Source organism: Sander lucioperca, chromosome 23 (assembly GCF_008315115.2).
Source record: "Sander lucioperca isolate FBNREF2018 chromosome 23, SLUC_FBN_1.2, whole genome shotgun sequence".
Classification (NCBI taxonomy): Eukaryota; Metazoa; Chordata; class Actinopteri; order Perciformes; family Percidae; genus Sander; species Sander lucioperca.
In genome coordinates this window covers 3,693,568-3,710,090 of record NC_050195.1, presented here as the reverse complement: position 1 = coordinate 3,710,090, position 16,523 = coordinate 3,693,568, and the positions used below count along the sequence as shown (strand labels likewise).

The 16,523-nt window shown below is 42.2% G+C and overlaps 1 protein-coding gene across 1 annotated transcript in view; it reads right to left on the bottom strand.

Moving 5' to 3' along the window:
• Positions 1 to 16,523, bottom strand: part of LOC116053716 (nebulin) — a 106,245-nt gene that overhangs the window by 64,137 nt on the left and 25,585 nt on the right. Inside the window, exons 14-22 of the mRNA XM_035998317.1 lie at positions 11,335 to 11,445; positions 10,382 to 10,492; positions 7,781 to 7,891; positions 6,884 to 6,991; positions 5,188 to 5,298; positions 4,770 to 4,880; positions 3,151 to 3,261; positions 1,477 to 1,587; positions 1,250 to 1,360 (exon numbers count right to left, since the gene is read on the bottom strand). Coding sequence (XP_035854210.1) covers positions 1,250 to 1,360; positions 1,477 to 1,587; positions 3,151 to 3,261; positions 4,770 to 4,880; positions 5,188 to 5,298; positions 6,884 to 6,991; positions 7,781 to 7,891; positions 10,382 to 10,492; positions 11,335 to 11,445 — 996 coding nt within the window. The remainder of the gene's footprint in view (positions 1 to 1,249; positions 1,361 to 1,476; positions 1,588 to 3,150; positions 3,262 to 4,769; positions 4,881 to 5,187; positions 5,299 to 6,883; positions 6,992 to 7,780; positions 7,892 to 10,381; positions 10,493 to 11,334; positions 11,446 to 16,523) is intronic.

Genomic DNA, 16,523 nt, shown 5'->3' with positions numbered 1-16,523 from the left:
CACGACTAAAACAACTTTTGAACGTACACATGTTCCACCAAAACAAGTTCCTTCCTGAGACTATTTTGCAGAGGCACCGTGGCTCTGCTCGGCGCCTAGCGCCGCCTGAGACAATTGTGATTGGTTTAAAGAAATGCCAAAAAACCAGAGTAAGTTTTTCACCCATCCAGGAATGTTGTGTGGACTAGACAGACCCTCCTCCGCAGCATTGTGGAGGAAGGTCTGGCAATGCAAGGCTACAAAACCGTGATCCGAAATGTGAGTTTTGTGATCCGTTGCACCCCTAGGCAGAACTGGCACAGAAAAAAAATGCAGCAGCAATCAATCTGTGGATCTACACCTGAGACGCTCCACGGCAACTCTTTGTGGTCACAACGAGACCCTAAATAATGGGATAGTGGGATCTGGACACAGATCCGATATTGTTAATGGGTCTTCTCTAAAGCACACTGTGATTCCCCTTTGATCCTTTTTCCTCTGATGAGTGTCTGAGGTATAAAAACATCAGAGAGCGTTGGATAATGGGGTCGTGATTATTTATAACTAATCAAACAGTTCTTACTGCATTTTAAGGAGGCATCAGCGTTCAGTTGAAGCACATCCAGGATCCCTCCCGCATACTGGAGAGCTCATGTTTATTTAGTCACGCTCCAAAAATGTTTGAAGAGACACTTTATGATCAGGGGCGGAGCAAACATTTGGGGCTCAGCTTACACATAGGGGCGGGGTACGGCAGCAACATGCACTATTTTTCAAGATATTTGATAGATGAATGCCTAAACATCTGTACAACGTTAGGGAACACATGGTAGTTGTAACATTCTATTTTTTAGGTTGTTTTCAACGCTATTATTTTTACGTTTGTCGTTTTTCTGGTCACTTTTTGGTGTTGAGGCATGCTCCATTTTCGGCAGCTAAGTTGAAGTTATTTTAAAACCCTCAAAGATTCGGGGCTCTAATTGTGAGCTACTGGGGGAGCACAATGCTTGCATTGACTTATGTATGTATTACTTCACTTAAGTTGGATTATGGTTGTATATTTATTTTATTTAGCTTATTTCGACAACCCATGCGTGCTTCGCTGCTCTTGCCTGGGTTTGACATGTTTGTTGATTGAACGACTGCGATGGTGTTTATTCTTGTCTGCTTTTAATGTGACTGGTTGACTGCAAAATTGAATTGCCCTTTTGGGATAAATAAAGTTGTTTGTGTTCAGGTCTAGAAACATCGTGGCTGTGTGTTTATTCACCTCGCTCTGCATGTCAGTCATCTCCCTGGCGAAGCTGGTCTCCGACGTGTCAGGCAGAGTGGAGTACAGGGAGCTGGACATCTCCTTCTTCCCTCCTTCTTTGTATTTGATCTGGGGAATATCAGCGTCAACAAGCAGAGGAGGAAGGATGACAATTGTCCAACCGTTGTGTTGCATTTTGGCGGTATGGTCAGACCTAAACAACAAGTTAATTTATCGACTCTTACGTCACTGAGCAGCTGTGCAGCTTCTTTAGCGTGCTGCGTCTCCATGGTGTGAGGCAGGACGGAGTACAGACACGTCTTCTCCTCTTTCTTACCCGCCTCCTTGTACTTGGTCTGCAGGTTGACATGCACACATGTTGACTTCAAATAAGTGAGATCACAATGTAGTTCAGAACAAACAATAATAGGGCTGGGTAACGCCGCTGATTTCCTGAATCGATTTCATTTCGATTCAGTGTTGATTTGCGATATTTCATTTGAAAAGACTATTTTGCTTGGACAAACTGAACAAGGTTCCCTCTAACCTGGTGCATCATTAAAAGTATCAATGTTTACATTAAGAATTGGCCCCCAAGCAGTCACATTAATGTACTTTTTTATGCATTTCTGTGTTCTTTTTATTTAACATGAACACACAATAAAGTGCGGCTTCACAGACTCCACAGCCAGTGATTGTTGAGTGACATTTCATTCACATAATCGAGGTCAGAGGTCAAGGTATCCCTTTCAAAATGGCCATGCCAGTTTTTCCCTCGCCAAAGTGTAGCCTAACTCACGGTACCCAACTAGGGATGGGTACCGTTTGAATTTTTCCGATTCCGATGCTGAACCGTTACTTTTAAAACGACTCCGATTCCTAAACCGATTCTTGAAAAACTGAAAAATGACATCAAAGAAAGGCTGTTTTATGGAGTTTTTTTTTAAAATTGAAAATTATTTAAATTCAACAATATATTAATGTTTTAAAGTATTTAAATATATAATAAGTAAACCTAAGTCACCTTACACATAACTACAATAATTTAACAAACAACAGTTTACCCTATTAATTACAGTTACACTATTAATAGTGGAACCGGGTTTCGGTACCCAACCCTATTCCCAACAAGCTAACATGGGTCTTCTAGTTTGATAGGATACCAGAGACATGATGATTGTATGAATCAATATTAGATCATTCAAATGAAATAGATTTTTTACACCCCCAGCCCTAGATGTAAAGACGCAACTATAATAAACATAAACTAAATAACTTTGGGTTTTCTCCAAAGTTTAATCTTTTACGCTGATACTTTGCCTCAGTCTTTATCATGGTCGCAATTTTCTGTTATAGTTTTTCCTGTTTTATTGTGTTAATTCATTCCCCATTTCCTTGTTGTTTACTGGCTCTTGTTTTCTCTGTTGTGTTTTACCTTGTTTTCATCTTTGTTGTATGTTTTTTGCTTCAGTTTCCTGTTTTATTTTGTAGTCTGTTTCTCCCATGTCATGTCTTACTTCCTGCCTTTTGTTTTCCCGCCTTTGTGGTTGTCTGCCCCACCCTGATGTGTCTCACCTGTTCCTGAGCCCTCGTGTCACCTGTCCCTTGTTTCAACCTCGTTACCTTGTGTATGTAGTCTCTGTGCTGTCTTTGTCTCTGGTCGGTTCATTGTCTTCCCTTCCTGGTTTTCCCTGCGTCGCTCCTTCCTGCTTGTTTTTCCCCTGTCATGTCTTCTGGTTTATCTTCGTTTGTGCCTTCCTGCCTTCCTCAGGACACCATATGTTGTAAGTCTTTTGTTTAAGAAAATACCTCTACTCTGCATTTTTGGGTCCAAGCCTCGCATTCCTGACTTGTCTTGTCTTGTTCTCGTTGTCCCTGGTACAAATTACAAATTGAATATTTAAAACGGTGTGCTGTACCTGGCTCTGCAAGTCAGACAGCTGTTTGGCCAGCTGTGTCTCCGTGGTCTCTGGGAGCTGGTGGTACAAACTGCTCTGGTTCTTCTGCTTCACGCCTTCTTTATACTTCAGCTGCAGGAGACCCAAAAACAAACCAATCCAACTTCACATTTCATTCGGTTATTGTAGGAGCTTTTGTATTATTTACTATACACATCAACACCATAGAGCTGCACAATAGATAGTTTTTTCATCGTCATCGTGATATTATCTGGCGCAATAAACACATCACGAAAAGCTGCGACATCTAAAAACACTCAGAGGGCCTTATTTTAACGATCTAATCGCACGGCGTGAAGCGCCTGGTGCAGGTGCGTTTAGGGCGTGTCCAAATCCACTTTTACTAGTTTGACGGCGGAAAAAAGTGTCCGTGTGCCGGGCGCATGGTTCTAAAGGGTTGTACTTAGTGTCTTCATTAATCAGAGGTGTGTTTTGGGCGTAACATGCAATAGACCAATCAGAGATCATCTCCCATTCCCTTTAAAAGCCAGGCGCGTTTGGACCTTGGAGCATTGCTATTATGATGGAGGATTTGCACCGTAATATTTTTATTTGTAATCTTCTGCATGTGTGTGTGCTGCTGTGCGTCCATGTGTGTGTAAAAAGCATAAAATAAAATAACAATGAAATACTGCGTTATTGACTTTAGACCAGGTTTTTGTTGGTCAATGGTGCGATCACTTCCCGCTGCCTCAAGATAGCAATACGCCCAGAATGCACCTGAACACACCTCTCTGTAAGACCAGCACGCCCAGAATGCACCTGAACACACCTCCCTGTAAGACCAGCACGCCCAGAATGCACCTGAACACACCTCCCTGTAAGACCAGCACGCCCAGAATGCACCTGAACACACCTCCCTGTAAGACCAGCACGCCCATGGGCCACAGATGGGCGCAGGTGCATTTGCTTTTTAAACGACGTGGGCGCTGGACGGGAAATTGACAACTGCGTCGGTCTTAAACTAGCAAAGACACTTGCGTCGGGCTTTGGGCTGCGCCGGGTGCAGGATAGGGCCCTGACATTGTTTGTTGTTAGTTATTAGTTGTCAGTAGAAAACTGCACTTTAAAATGCAATTCATTCTTTTTTTTAGTGCTGCCTTTTAAGTTCAATTCAATTATTCAATTTGTTCAATAATAGAAAGATTGGAATGATTTCCTTTCATTTGTTTTTAATTCAACAAGCACTTTGTTGTGTTGTAGCAGAATACGGAAAGCAGCAGAACTGAGAACACTTTAATATGTTTATTTATCGCAAGTTATATCGTTACCGCGATATTCAACACTGTTATCCCATATCTTCATCATATCCTGCAGCCCTAGAGGACACATATATTATTCCTAAAATAGCTCAAACTGAAAGAGTTTTTGGAGTTGGCCCTGTCTTTGGGGAGATGCTGCCAAAGAAAGGAAATGATAATGTGAATTGCCATCACAGAAAGAGTAGGCTTATATCAATAAAGTAAAATAATAAAATAATAATAAAGCTGTCCTGTTGAGACTAAAAGACTCATAAAGGAATATGTCACATCAGGACATAAGCTACTGAGAAAGGAAACAGAAGTACATTGTGTGAATACCTCACTCTGCAGGTTTGAGGCCTCTTTAGCGTGCTGGGTGTCGATGGTCTCAGGCAGCAGAGAGTACAGGTTGATGCTCATCTCCTTCTTACCGTCCTCTTTATACTTCACCTGGAATTATACAATAATAATGCTCATGGTCAATGGTCTCTCATTTGTAGTCGTAACACAGCGAATTATATCTGGACTAGCGAAAGAAAGAACTACAACACCTGGGAATAAAAAAGAGCATTAGAGGTAGAGTTGCATGGACGTAGGAAATTAACCTAGAAAACAATACTTTAGCAAATTTATTATTTTGAAATTTTAGACTTTTTAAGCCCCCGGGGAAACCCTGAACTCATCAGCTGATTTGGACCAGAGAAAGCAAACTATCGGGGTGAAAACGCCTTAAATGTCTTCTCCGTCCTGCTGTTACCTCGCTGAGGAGCTCGGAGACTTCCTTAGCGTGGGCCGTCTCTAACGTCTCCGGCAGCAGGTGGAACAGACCGGAGGAAGCACCGTTCTTCAGAGCCGACTTGTACTTGAGCTGAACACAAACAGCAGCAGAGACAATTACAGTATCTATAGATCATCTGTAAAAAGACACACACAGGGATGGTTGCAGGGTTTTCCCTACCGTTATAAGGTCTAGGTGCAGCACCCGAGCCGCTTTGGGCAGCACCTAAACTAAATGAACGTAATGTGTAATAATGTGTCTGTGTCCAAACCGGCAGCGACAGATGCAGCCCACCAAGAGACTGGGTCTGTCCGAGGTTTCTGCCTAAAAGGACGTTTTTCCTCGCCACTGTCGCACTAAATGCTTGCTCGTGGGCAATGGTTGGATCTTTTTGAATTATAGAGTGTGGTCTGGACCTACTCTATCTGTAAAGTGTCCTGAGATAACTCTTGTTATGATTTGATACCATAAATAAAAATCAATTAAAATCCATGTGAGAATCAAAACTAAATAACTTCCCTCACATCTAATGACTGCAGTTTGTCTTCAAGCTATTAGAGTGTTATTAATGTATTATCTGCTCTAGCTTTTCCAACGTTTTAGACACAGATAAGGTGATAACAACGGTCCAAAATTAGTTGGAAAAACGTAACATTTTCTTAAAGGAAAATGAACTGTATCTGTGTAGCGCTTTTCTAGTCTTAATGACTACTGAAAGCGCTTTTACATAGTACAGGAACCATTCACCATTTACACACATTCATACACTGGTGGTCAAAGCTGCCGTACAAGGTGCCACCTGCTCACCAGATAAACATTCACACACATTCACACACTGATGGCGCAGCATCGGGAGCAAATCGGGGTTCAGCGTCTTGCCCAAGGACACTTCGACATGGGACTGCAGGGCCTTCCGATTGGTAGGCGACCGCTATCCTCGGGCCGGGCCGAGCCCGGGCCGGACCCTTGATCAAGCAATTTTTTTTTTTTTTTTATCCATTACCTTAGTATCCTATTTGGGTGGGGAGATAGCTATGCCATAATCAGAAATATTATAAATATATATATATAGGCTATATAAAAGTAACAAATGTGTACAAAAGTTAGGCTGCAGTTACTAAATGCAGCACTTCATGCGCGGAGTCTCCTCCTCTCGCACGCATCACACCGGGAGCTTGAAGATGTAAAGAAAAAAAGAAAAACAGGAGAATTACCTTTGAGCAAGTGTGGAGGAAAGTCGGAGGTATGGAAGCAGTTTAAACAAGTCGTGGGCAGTGACAACAATATGTTGTTCATCATTGTTTCTATTTTTTTTTTACGTTTCTTCATTCAGATCCATTTGCGATCCGTTCCATTCTAAACTAACAGCAGTTTACAGGCTTCGTCCTTGTTGTATTATTCTAAACAGATTTCTGTAGTTCAAACAACTCTGAATTGTAGTTGAGAACGTCAGTTATAACGGCCCACATATTAAAAAATTGTCGGGTTTAAATCGGGCTCGGGCTCATAATTACAGTTAATGTGTCGGGCCAGGCCGGGCTCGGACACAACGTGCTCGGGCTCGGGCAGGTTCGGGCTTGATTTTTTGGGCCGATCTAAGCTCTACGCTCTACCACCTGAGCCACAGCCGCCCTTCCAAAAACCTTGGGAAATCCCAGCGGATGCGTGTTGTTACCTGACTCTGCAGCTCCGAAGCCTCTTTGGCGTGCAGCGTGTCCAGAGTCTGCGGCAGAGTGGAATACAGAGAGCTGGACACGTCGTTCTTCCCCCGTTTGTACTTCATCTGAAATTGGTTGAATGAAATGCTACTTTGTTGGAAACTTCAGACACAACTGGCACCGGAGAACTGTAAAACATGTAATCACGGTACAGCGACACACATGCGAGTGTGTGTTCATTCATTTCCATTCTATGTGAGCGACGCGGCGAATAAAACATTATATTCCGGTGGAAAAGCAAATTCGCATCGAGGTTAACTTTGGTGGCCCTCTCCAAACATTATTTCCTGGCTTCTCTGCCATGCTTCCTGAAGTCTGATTTATAATTCTGCGGAGGCTCCACGCAGAGCTTTTGCTTCCGTAGCCTACGTAAGTGGCCTAAAGTTTATACTTGTGTGTTGGTGTTCGCGTCGATCTCTTTAAGAGAATAGCAGGGCCGGCGTGTGTGTGTTTGTGCATGTGTGTGTGTGTGTGTGTGTGTGCGCATGCATGCATGTGTGTGCGTGTGTGTCTGTGTGCATGCGTGCATGTGGGTGCGTGCGGCGTGTGTGCACGTGCGTGTGTGTGTGTGTGGTAGAGTGAGTGAGAGAGTGACGGTGATTATCTTCAGAGTGAGTAGTGACTCTAGAGTCATAGTGAGAGAAACAAAGTGTCTCCTCTGTTCTTTCTGGAGCAGGAGAAGTTAACCCATGTTAACGTTTTCACTTTTTCATGTCGTTTATGGAGAAGGAGAACCAGGAAATGCAACGCTACCAAGCCACGGCCGAGCAGACCAATCACAGTCGTCGCGGTCTGCGTCGCTGTGACGTGTAGTTACGTTTTCTAGAGAGGTGCACTGGTGAAGACTTCCTCACCTCGCTCTGCAGCTCCGAAACAGTCTTAGCAAACTGAGTCTGAGCGGTCTCTGGGAGCTGACTGTAGACGCTCTGAGAAAGGCTCTTCATCCCACTCTCCTTGTACTTAGTCTGTAAAAAGACAGAAACCCTCAGATATTAAGAGTTACAACACAAGATGGACAGGAACTTGCCTCAGTGATACTGCTGCAGAAGGAACAGGCTGCGACAGAGGTTTGGGGTATGTATGTATATGTAACTAAGTACATTTACTCAAATTTTACTTAAGTTAAAGATCTGAATACTTCTTCTGCCGCTGGTTTCTCGGTACAAATAAAAACACTTTGCATCTACATATCAACAATTAACCTCTTTTCCTATCAAAGCTAACATTGTTGCTCTTTATATTTACATCTCTTCTTTGTGTTTTGTCTTTGTGTATCTTTGATAGTTTCCTCTTCATCGTCTGTGTTTGATGAGCTGGTCTTTGTGTCCGTGCTGACGGAGAGCCAAGCCTCATTAGTGACCGTTTCTCTGCAACGTCGTTAAAATGCAAATTAAAAGGCGGCGACGCAGATAACCTCTTTGATCCTTTTCTGATTATAATCTTGCTTGTCAGGACCAGCTCTTGATGAAAATCATCCAATATAATGAGCCAATAAAACCTTTCTGCTCGGCACCTTCAATACATCTTATTTTATCTCACGTGTCAAACTCAAGGCCAGCGGGCCAATCCGGCCCCTCGCAGACTTTAATCAGGCCCACATTTAAGTCAAGGTTACAGTTAAAGGTGCAGTAGGTAAGCCTTATAAACTAACTTTCTGTCATTTTGCTGAAACTGACCCTATGTTCCAGTAGAACTACATGAAGCAGGTCATTTAAAAAAAATCTGGCTCCTCTGGCTCCACCTACAGCCTGTAGTGAGATTTACAAAAATCCACCGCTCCCTGTTCAGATGCACCAATCAGGGCCAGGGGGGGGGTGTCTAACTGTGTGTCAATCACTGCTCATGCACACAGTCATTCTCCCTTGTGGGGGGAGGGGCTTAGGAGACCGTTTTGGGCTTTAGCAGAAAGGGGGGGAGGGACTGAGAAGTCCTAGATCTTCATAATCCTACCTACGGCATCTTTAAGGTTCCCAATACATTTTGGCCCACCTAGTTTTTGTTGTTTTTCTGAAGTTTTTGTCACTTTTTCCAACACTTTTTTGGTGCTTTTCCAACTTTCTCCCGATGTTTTTTAAAAAAAACAAAAACGTTTTTGGCACTTTTTTCAATGATGGCTAAGGAACTTTGTCGCTAACTTTTTAAACTGTAAGTGAGAAGACTACATGAGACATGCAATATTACAGTCAAAGATATTTAACATGGCTCATTTAAAGGAAGACGCCGACTTATTGGGACTTTTATTCCCCGTATCCCCCAGAGTTAGATAAGTCCATACATACCCTTCTCATCTCCGTGGGTGGGAACTATATTCTCAGAAGGCGAAGCACTGCTACTTGGGTGGAGTGATTAGCGCAACACCTGAAAAGCCCCGTTGTTACTCTCTGCTCCTCACCACGGGGCTTCTCAGGTGCTGCGAGCAAATCACTCCGCCCAAGTAGCAGAAGTAGCAGTGCTTCGCCTTCTGAGAATATAGTTCCCAGTTTGTATACAGTTAGAAGATGGCTGTGTCTCATGTGACCTTGTTATTTGTACACGCTGTGACTCTACAAATCACAACGTGTAAATAGGAACATGTTGGTGTTATTTTGTCACTTATTAGGAGCAGTAGGCTAGATGGAGCCGGTTACCTCCAGGATCTGTGCTAAGCTAGGCTAACGGTGTGTGCGTCAGACAGAGTTACAGCACGCACGGAGATGAGAAGGGTATGTATGGACTTATCTAACTCTGGGGGACACGGTGAATGAGACAAAGTCCCAATAAGTCGGCGTGTTCCTTTAAATAAAAGCATGTCTATGAACTTTACGTCTGGCCCTTGATGTGATTCTTATTTTCCAGCGTGGCCGTGAGTTTGACCCCCTGAGTTATCTCATCTGAACATTAGCACCTGAAACCTGGAAAATGAATATTAAGTGTATATATTTATTTAGATATTTATGCATAATATCTAATATAAATCAGCCCATTTATGTTACTTTTAGTCACACTTTAAGTCACTTGTTATTGTTCGTTGCACTAACAAAATCCGAAGACAGTCTGTGAGCTGTAGCTGAGTTTACGTACAGTATGTTTCTTTTAAGCGTATGTGTCTCAATGTTTATATTTAAGTATTTGATTATGTATTTCATCCCTTAAAAGCCAAACCAGAGACAAGAACTGCAAATTAGCTACGGCTAAAAGTCCAGAATAGACTTGCATCGGTTTCATTTGACTTAAAAGTTATAATGCCTTTATGCATTGTCCCTGTCAAATTTATGAATAAAATAACAAAATAAAAGTCTATACATTGCTTCCATAAATCCATCTCCTGTCATGATACTGTACATCTGTCACATCTCATCTCATTTAATCCCAGGTAAATCTCTGTTTCTCTGCCTCACAGTAACACAGTGTGATGTCAACTCTACACCAGGTGTGCTGTTGATATTTTGGATCAGAGGAAACCGTCAGATCTGTACCTCGCTCTGCATGTCGCTCATCTCTCTGGCGAAGCTGGTTTCTGAAGTATCGGGCAGAGTGGAGTAGAGGGAGCTGGACATCTCCTTCTTCCCGCTCTCCTTGTATTTAATCTGGGGGAAATGTAAAGTGAGAATCAGGGCAGTTTGATTCACCCTGTGGGTCCTATTTTAACGATCTAAGAGCACGGCGTGAAGCTCCTGGCGCAGGTGCGTTTAGGGCGTCCAAATCCACTTTTGCTAGTTTGACGGCGGAATAAAGGGTCCGTGCGCCGGGTGCATGGTTCTAAAGGGTTGTACTTAGTGTCTTCATTAATCAGAGGTGTGTTTTGGGCGTAACATGCAATCAACCAATCAGAGATCATCTCCCATTCCCTTTAAAAGCCAGGCGTGTTTGGACCTTGGAGCATTGCTGTTATGATGGAGGATTTGCACCGTAATATTTTTATTTGTAATCTTCTGCATGTGTGTGTGCTGCTGTGTGTCCCTGTGTGTGTAACAAACATAATGTGTGCGTGCTGTACACGAGCCTAGGAGCATTTTACTAATGCTCTGTTAAAATAACAATGAAATACTGCGTTATTGACTTTAGACCAGGTTTTTGTTGGTCAATGGTGCGATCACTTCCCGCTGCCTCAAGATAGCAATACTCCCAGAATGCACCTGAACACACCTCCCTGTAAGACCAGCACGCCCAGAATGCACCTGAACACACCTCCCTGTAAGACCAGCACGCCCAGAATGCACCTGAACACACCTCCCTGTAAGAACAGCACGCCCATGGGCCACAGATGGGCGCAGGTGCATTTGCTGTTTAAACAATGTGGGCGCTGGACGGGAAATTGACAACTGCGTCGGTCTTAAACTAGCAAAGACACTTGCGTCGGGCTTTGCGCTGCGCCGGGTACAAGATAGGGCCCATGGTGTCCACAGTATTTAAATGTTGTGCTCTGTACCTCACTGAGCAGCTCGCTGCTCTCTTTGGCGTGTTGTGTCTCCAGGGTTTCAGGCAGAACAGAGTACAGGCAGGTGTTCACTTCCTTCTTTCCAGCTTCTTTATACTTTGCCTGCAGACATCGCAAAAACAAACATCACATTTTTTTCTGCTACCTCCAGTGGTGCCTGTTTGTTTCCAGAGTTTCTGCAGCATTCACCAAGTTAAAGACTTTTTCGAGACCTTTTTAATGCCACAATCTTATGTTGAATGAAATGTGTTTTGCACAAACCTAATATTGGTTATATGTTTAAAATTGGTGGATTGTAATTTGTTATGTATGTGCAATACACTCAATGCACTTTATCGTTTTTTATCCAGGGTTTCTGCAGGTTTCAACACGTCAAATTTAAGACTTTTTAAGACTTTTTAAGACCTTTATGAATGAAAGTTAAGACCTATAATCACAACGTAAAAGTACAACGCTATGCAGAGTCACAAAAGTACTTGCAAAGTAAATCAAATTGTTAAAATTGAATAAAAGTGACACAGAGTAATAATGATCTGTATGTACACAGCAAATTCTGTTAGGACGAGCGAAAGAAAGAACTACAACACCACAGAATAAAAAAAAAACATTTCAGTGAGCATTAGAGGTACAGTTACATGGACGTAGGAACATTTAAGACCTAGAACACAACCCTGTTATCGTACTTTATTGTCTTTATTCAGTTCATATTTCAAATCACTTTCTTGTTGTATATTTTCCCATTTGCTAGGGCTGGGTGATAATTCAATATGATCATTTATGGTCTTTCAAAGGAATCATATCGTGATGAAATCATATATCGAGATATCATGATACACAAGTACGTTGTCTAAATTGATAACGAGCACACACTAACTCAATTTACCCAGAAACTCTGTTGTGAAACATTTTGAGGGAATATCTTTTGAAGAATTGCACATTTGTTTTAACCCTCCTGTTGTCCTCGAGTCAAATTTCGACCCTCTTTCAAAAAGTTTCTTTAGAAGAATAAGAATTTGGGGTTTCTTTCAACCAGATTGTCAAAAAAAAAAATGTGGATGGTTCCATACAATGCTCTAAAGAAGTAAAATGAATGACGAATTTGGGTGTCTTATTCAATTTCATAACATTTGAAAAGAAATGACAAAAAAACATTGAAAAAAAGTGACTAAAAACTTGGAAAAAAGCTTAACAAAAATGTGGGACAAAACAACAAAAGCATCCAAAAAAGCGGCAAAAAAAAAAAAAACTTGGTGGGAAAAGTGACCAAAACGTCGAGAAAAGTGGAAGAAAAATGGAAAAGCGTGGTCTAAAACATCGGAAATAGTGACATAACTGTTGGGAAAAGCTTAAAAAATGTTGGGACAAGGACAAAACTGCAGCAAAAAGCGACAAGTTTGGAAAAAGAACAACAAAATGTTGAAAAAAAAAGGTCAAATTTTGACCCAGAAAACAAAAAGTTACACGGAAGACCACACAAGGGTTAACATCACAGTATTTTTGTTCATGCATGTAAACATAGTCAGTATACAGCTGGAAACCAATCAAACAGTTTACCACATTATGGATGATTATTTATCTATAAATATATTTTGTGATGTGGAGGTTTAGTCCTCGACGCAGAAGGTCCAGGGTTCAAGTCCGACCTGTGACAGTTTCCTGCATGTCCCCTCTCCACTTTCATATCTCAGCTGTCCTATCAATTAAAGGTGGAAATGCACAACAAATGTATCTAAAAATATACATATTTTGTAAAAGCACTGATTGTCAACCCTAAAATATCGTCACAATATCGATCTTGATGTATTTGGTCCAGAATATGGTGATATTATCTCCATATGGCCCAGCCCTACCACATGCCTTTTTATTTGTGCTCCCTTTGTCACTGATGAATGTATGAATATTAGAGGTGTAAGAAACAATTTTTATTTTGCAATACTGTATCGATTTTCAAAAACACAATATTGATTTTTCTTTTTTTTTTTTGTTTACGTGCAAAACTATTCTTGTAAGACTGTGGTTCAGGTTTATGTTGTGTTCAAAACCCCTACCGCTAAATAGCTATGCTGAGACGCACCACTAGTGTCCTTGCCTAACAGTGCCTAACAGTGCCTAGCAGTGCCTAACAGTGTCTAACAGTGCCTAGCAGTGTCTAACAGAGTCTAACAGTGTCTAACAGTGTCTAACAGTGTCTAACAGTGCCTAACAGTGTCTAACAGTGCCTAGCAGTGCCTAACAGTGTCTAACAGTGCCTAACAGTGCCTAGCAGTGTCTAACAGAGTCTAACAGTGTCTAACAGTGTCTAACAGTGTCTAACAGAGTCTAACAGTGTCTAACAGTGTCTAACAGTGCCTAGCAGTGCCTAACAGAGTCTAACAGTGTCTAACAGTGTCTAACAGTGCCTAGCAGTGCCTAACAGTGTCTAACAGTGCCTAACAGTGCCTAGCAGTGCCTAACAGTGTCTAACAGTGCCTAGCAGTGTCTAACAGAGTCTAACAGTGTCTAACAGTGTCTAACAGTGTCTAACAGAGTCTAACAGTGTCTAACAGTGTCTAACAGTGTCTAACAGAGTCTAACAGTGTCTAACAGTGTCTAACAGTGCCTAGCAGTGCCTAACAGTGTCTAACAGTGCCTAACAGTGTCTAACAGTGTCTAGCAGTGCCTAACAGTGTCTAACAGTGCCTAACAGTGTCTAACAGTGCCTAACAGTGTCTAACAGAGTCTAACAGTGTCTAACAGTGTCTAACAGAGTCTAACAGAGTCTAACAGTGTCTAACAGTGTCTAACAGTGTCTAACAGTGCCTAACAGTGTCTAACAGTGTCTAACAGAGTCTAACAGTGTCTAACAGTGTCTAACAGAGTCTAACAGAGTCTAACAGTGTCTAACAGTGTCAAACAGAGTCTAACAGTGTCTAACAGAGTCTAACAGTGTCTAACAGTGCCTAACAGTGTCTAACAGTGTCTAACAGAGTCTAACAGTGCCTAACAGTGTCTAGCAGTGTCTAACAGAGTCTAACAGAGTCTAACAGTGTCTAACAGTGTCAAACAGAGTCTAACAGAGTCTAACAGTGCCTAACAGTGTCTAACAGTGTCTAACAGTGTCAAACAGAGTCTAACAGAGTCTAACAGTGCCTAACAGTGTCTAGCAGTGCCTAACAGTGTCTAACAGAGTCTAACAGTGTCTAACAGTGCCTAACAGTGTCTAGCAGTGCCTAACAGTGTCTAACAGTGCCTAACAGTGTCTAGCAGTGCCTAACAGTGTCTAACAGTGTCTAACAGTGTCTAGCAGTGTCTAGCAGTGCCTAACAGTGTCTAACAGTGCCTAACAGTGCCTAACAGTGTCTAACAGTGTCTAGCAGTGTCTAGCAGGGCCTAACAGTGTCTAACAGTGTCTAGCAGTGCCTAACAGTGCCTAACAGTGCCTAACAGTGTCTAACAGTGCCTAACAGTGCCTAACAGTGCCTAACAGTGTCTAGCAGTGCCTAACAGTGTCAAACAGAGTCTAACAGTGTCTAACAGTGTCTAACAGAGTCTAACAGTGTCTAACAGTGTCTAACAGAGTCTAACAGAGTCTAACAGTGTCTAACAGTGTCAAACAGAGTCTAACAGTGTCTAACAGAGTCTAACAGTGTCTAACAGTGCCTAACAGTGTCTAACAGTGTCTAACAGAGTCTAACAGTGCCTAACAGTGTCTAGCAGTGTCTAACAGTGTCTAACAGAGTCTAACAGAGTCTAACAGTGTCTAACAGTGTCAAACAGAGTCTAACAGTGTCTAACAGTGTCTAACAGTGTCTAACAGTGTCTAACAGAGTCTAACAGTGTCTAACAGTGTCTAACAGTGTCTAACAGTGTCTAACAGAGTCTAACAGAGTCTAACAGTGTCAAACAGAGTCTAACAGAGTCTAACAGTGCCTAACAGTGTCTAACAGTGTCTAACAGAGTCTAACAGTGCCTAACAGTGTCTAACAGAGTCTAACAGAGTCTAACAGTGCCTAACAGTGTCTAACAGTGTCTAACAGAGTCTAACAGTGCCTAACAGTGTCTAACAGTGCCTAACAGTGTCTAACAGTGTCTAGCAGTGTCTAGCAGGGCCTAACAGTGTCTAACAGTGTCTAGCAGTGCCTAACAGTGCCTAACAGTGCCTAACAGTGTCTAACAGTGCCTAACAGTGCCTAACAGTGCCTAACAGTGTCTAGCAGTGCCTAACAGTGTCTAACAGTGTCTAACAGTGCCTAACAGTGCCTAACAGTGCCTAACAGTGTCTAACAGTGCCTAACAGTGTCTAACAGTGCCTAACAGTGTCTAACAGTGCCTAACAGTGTCTAACAGTGTCTAACAGTGTCTAACAGTGCCTAACAGTGCCTAACAGTGTCTAGCAGTGCCTAACAGTGCCTAACAGTGCCTAACAGTGTCTAGCAGTGCCTAACAGTGTCTAACAGTGTCTAACAGTGCCTAACAGTGCCTAACAGTGCCTAACAGTGCCTAACAGTGTCTAACAGTGCCTAACAGTGCCTAACAGTGCCTAACAGTGTCTAACAGTGTCTAACAGTGCCTAACAGTGTCTAACAGTGCCTAACAGTGTCTAACAGTGCCTAACAGTGCCTAACAGTGTCTAACAGTGCCTAACAGTGTCTAGCAGTGCCTAGCAGTGTCTAGCAGTGCCTAACAGTGCCTAACAGTGTCTAACAGTGTCTAACAGTGCCTAACAGCGCTGACTTTTTGCTAGAAGCTAACAACGTAGCTATGGCTGAACTATGGCCTACTTTAGCACATAAACATTAGCTCACTAAGAACCTGTGAACCACAATCCCAAACTGGCAGTTTGAGTTTCTGTGTACTGAATTGTTTACCTAAAGTAAACTTCTTTGACTTTTATGCACATCATGTCTTTTCTTAAATATTAGTTTTTCAAAAATTAGGTAAGAGAGATGAATATTAAACATTTAAGATAAAATCCATAATTTATTCACTCTGGGTAAGAAGTGAAAACGTGTTTTTCCTTTGGTGCCATTACTTTCCATCTCACTGCTGTTCTCTGCCACCGTGGCGACTCCAGAAGTGTAGAAATCAATCCAGAATGTTAACGGCAAGTATAAAAAGACATAAATAATAGGGCTACGATATGAGGAAAATATCCAATTGCGATTATTTGGACTGATATTGACAAAGATGTTCCCTTTAGC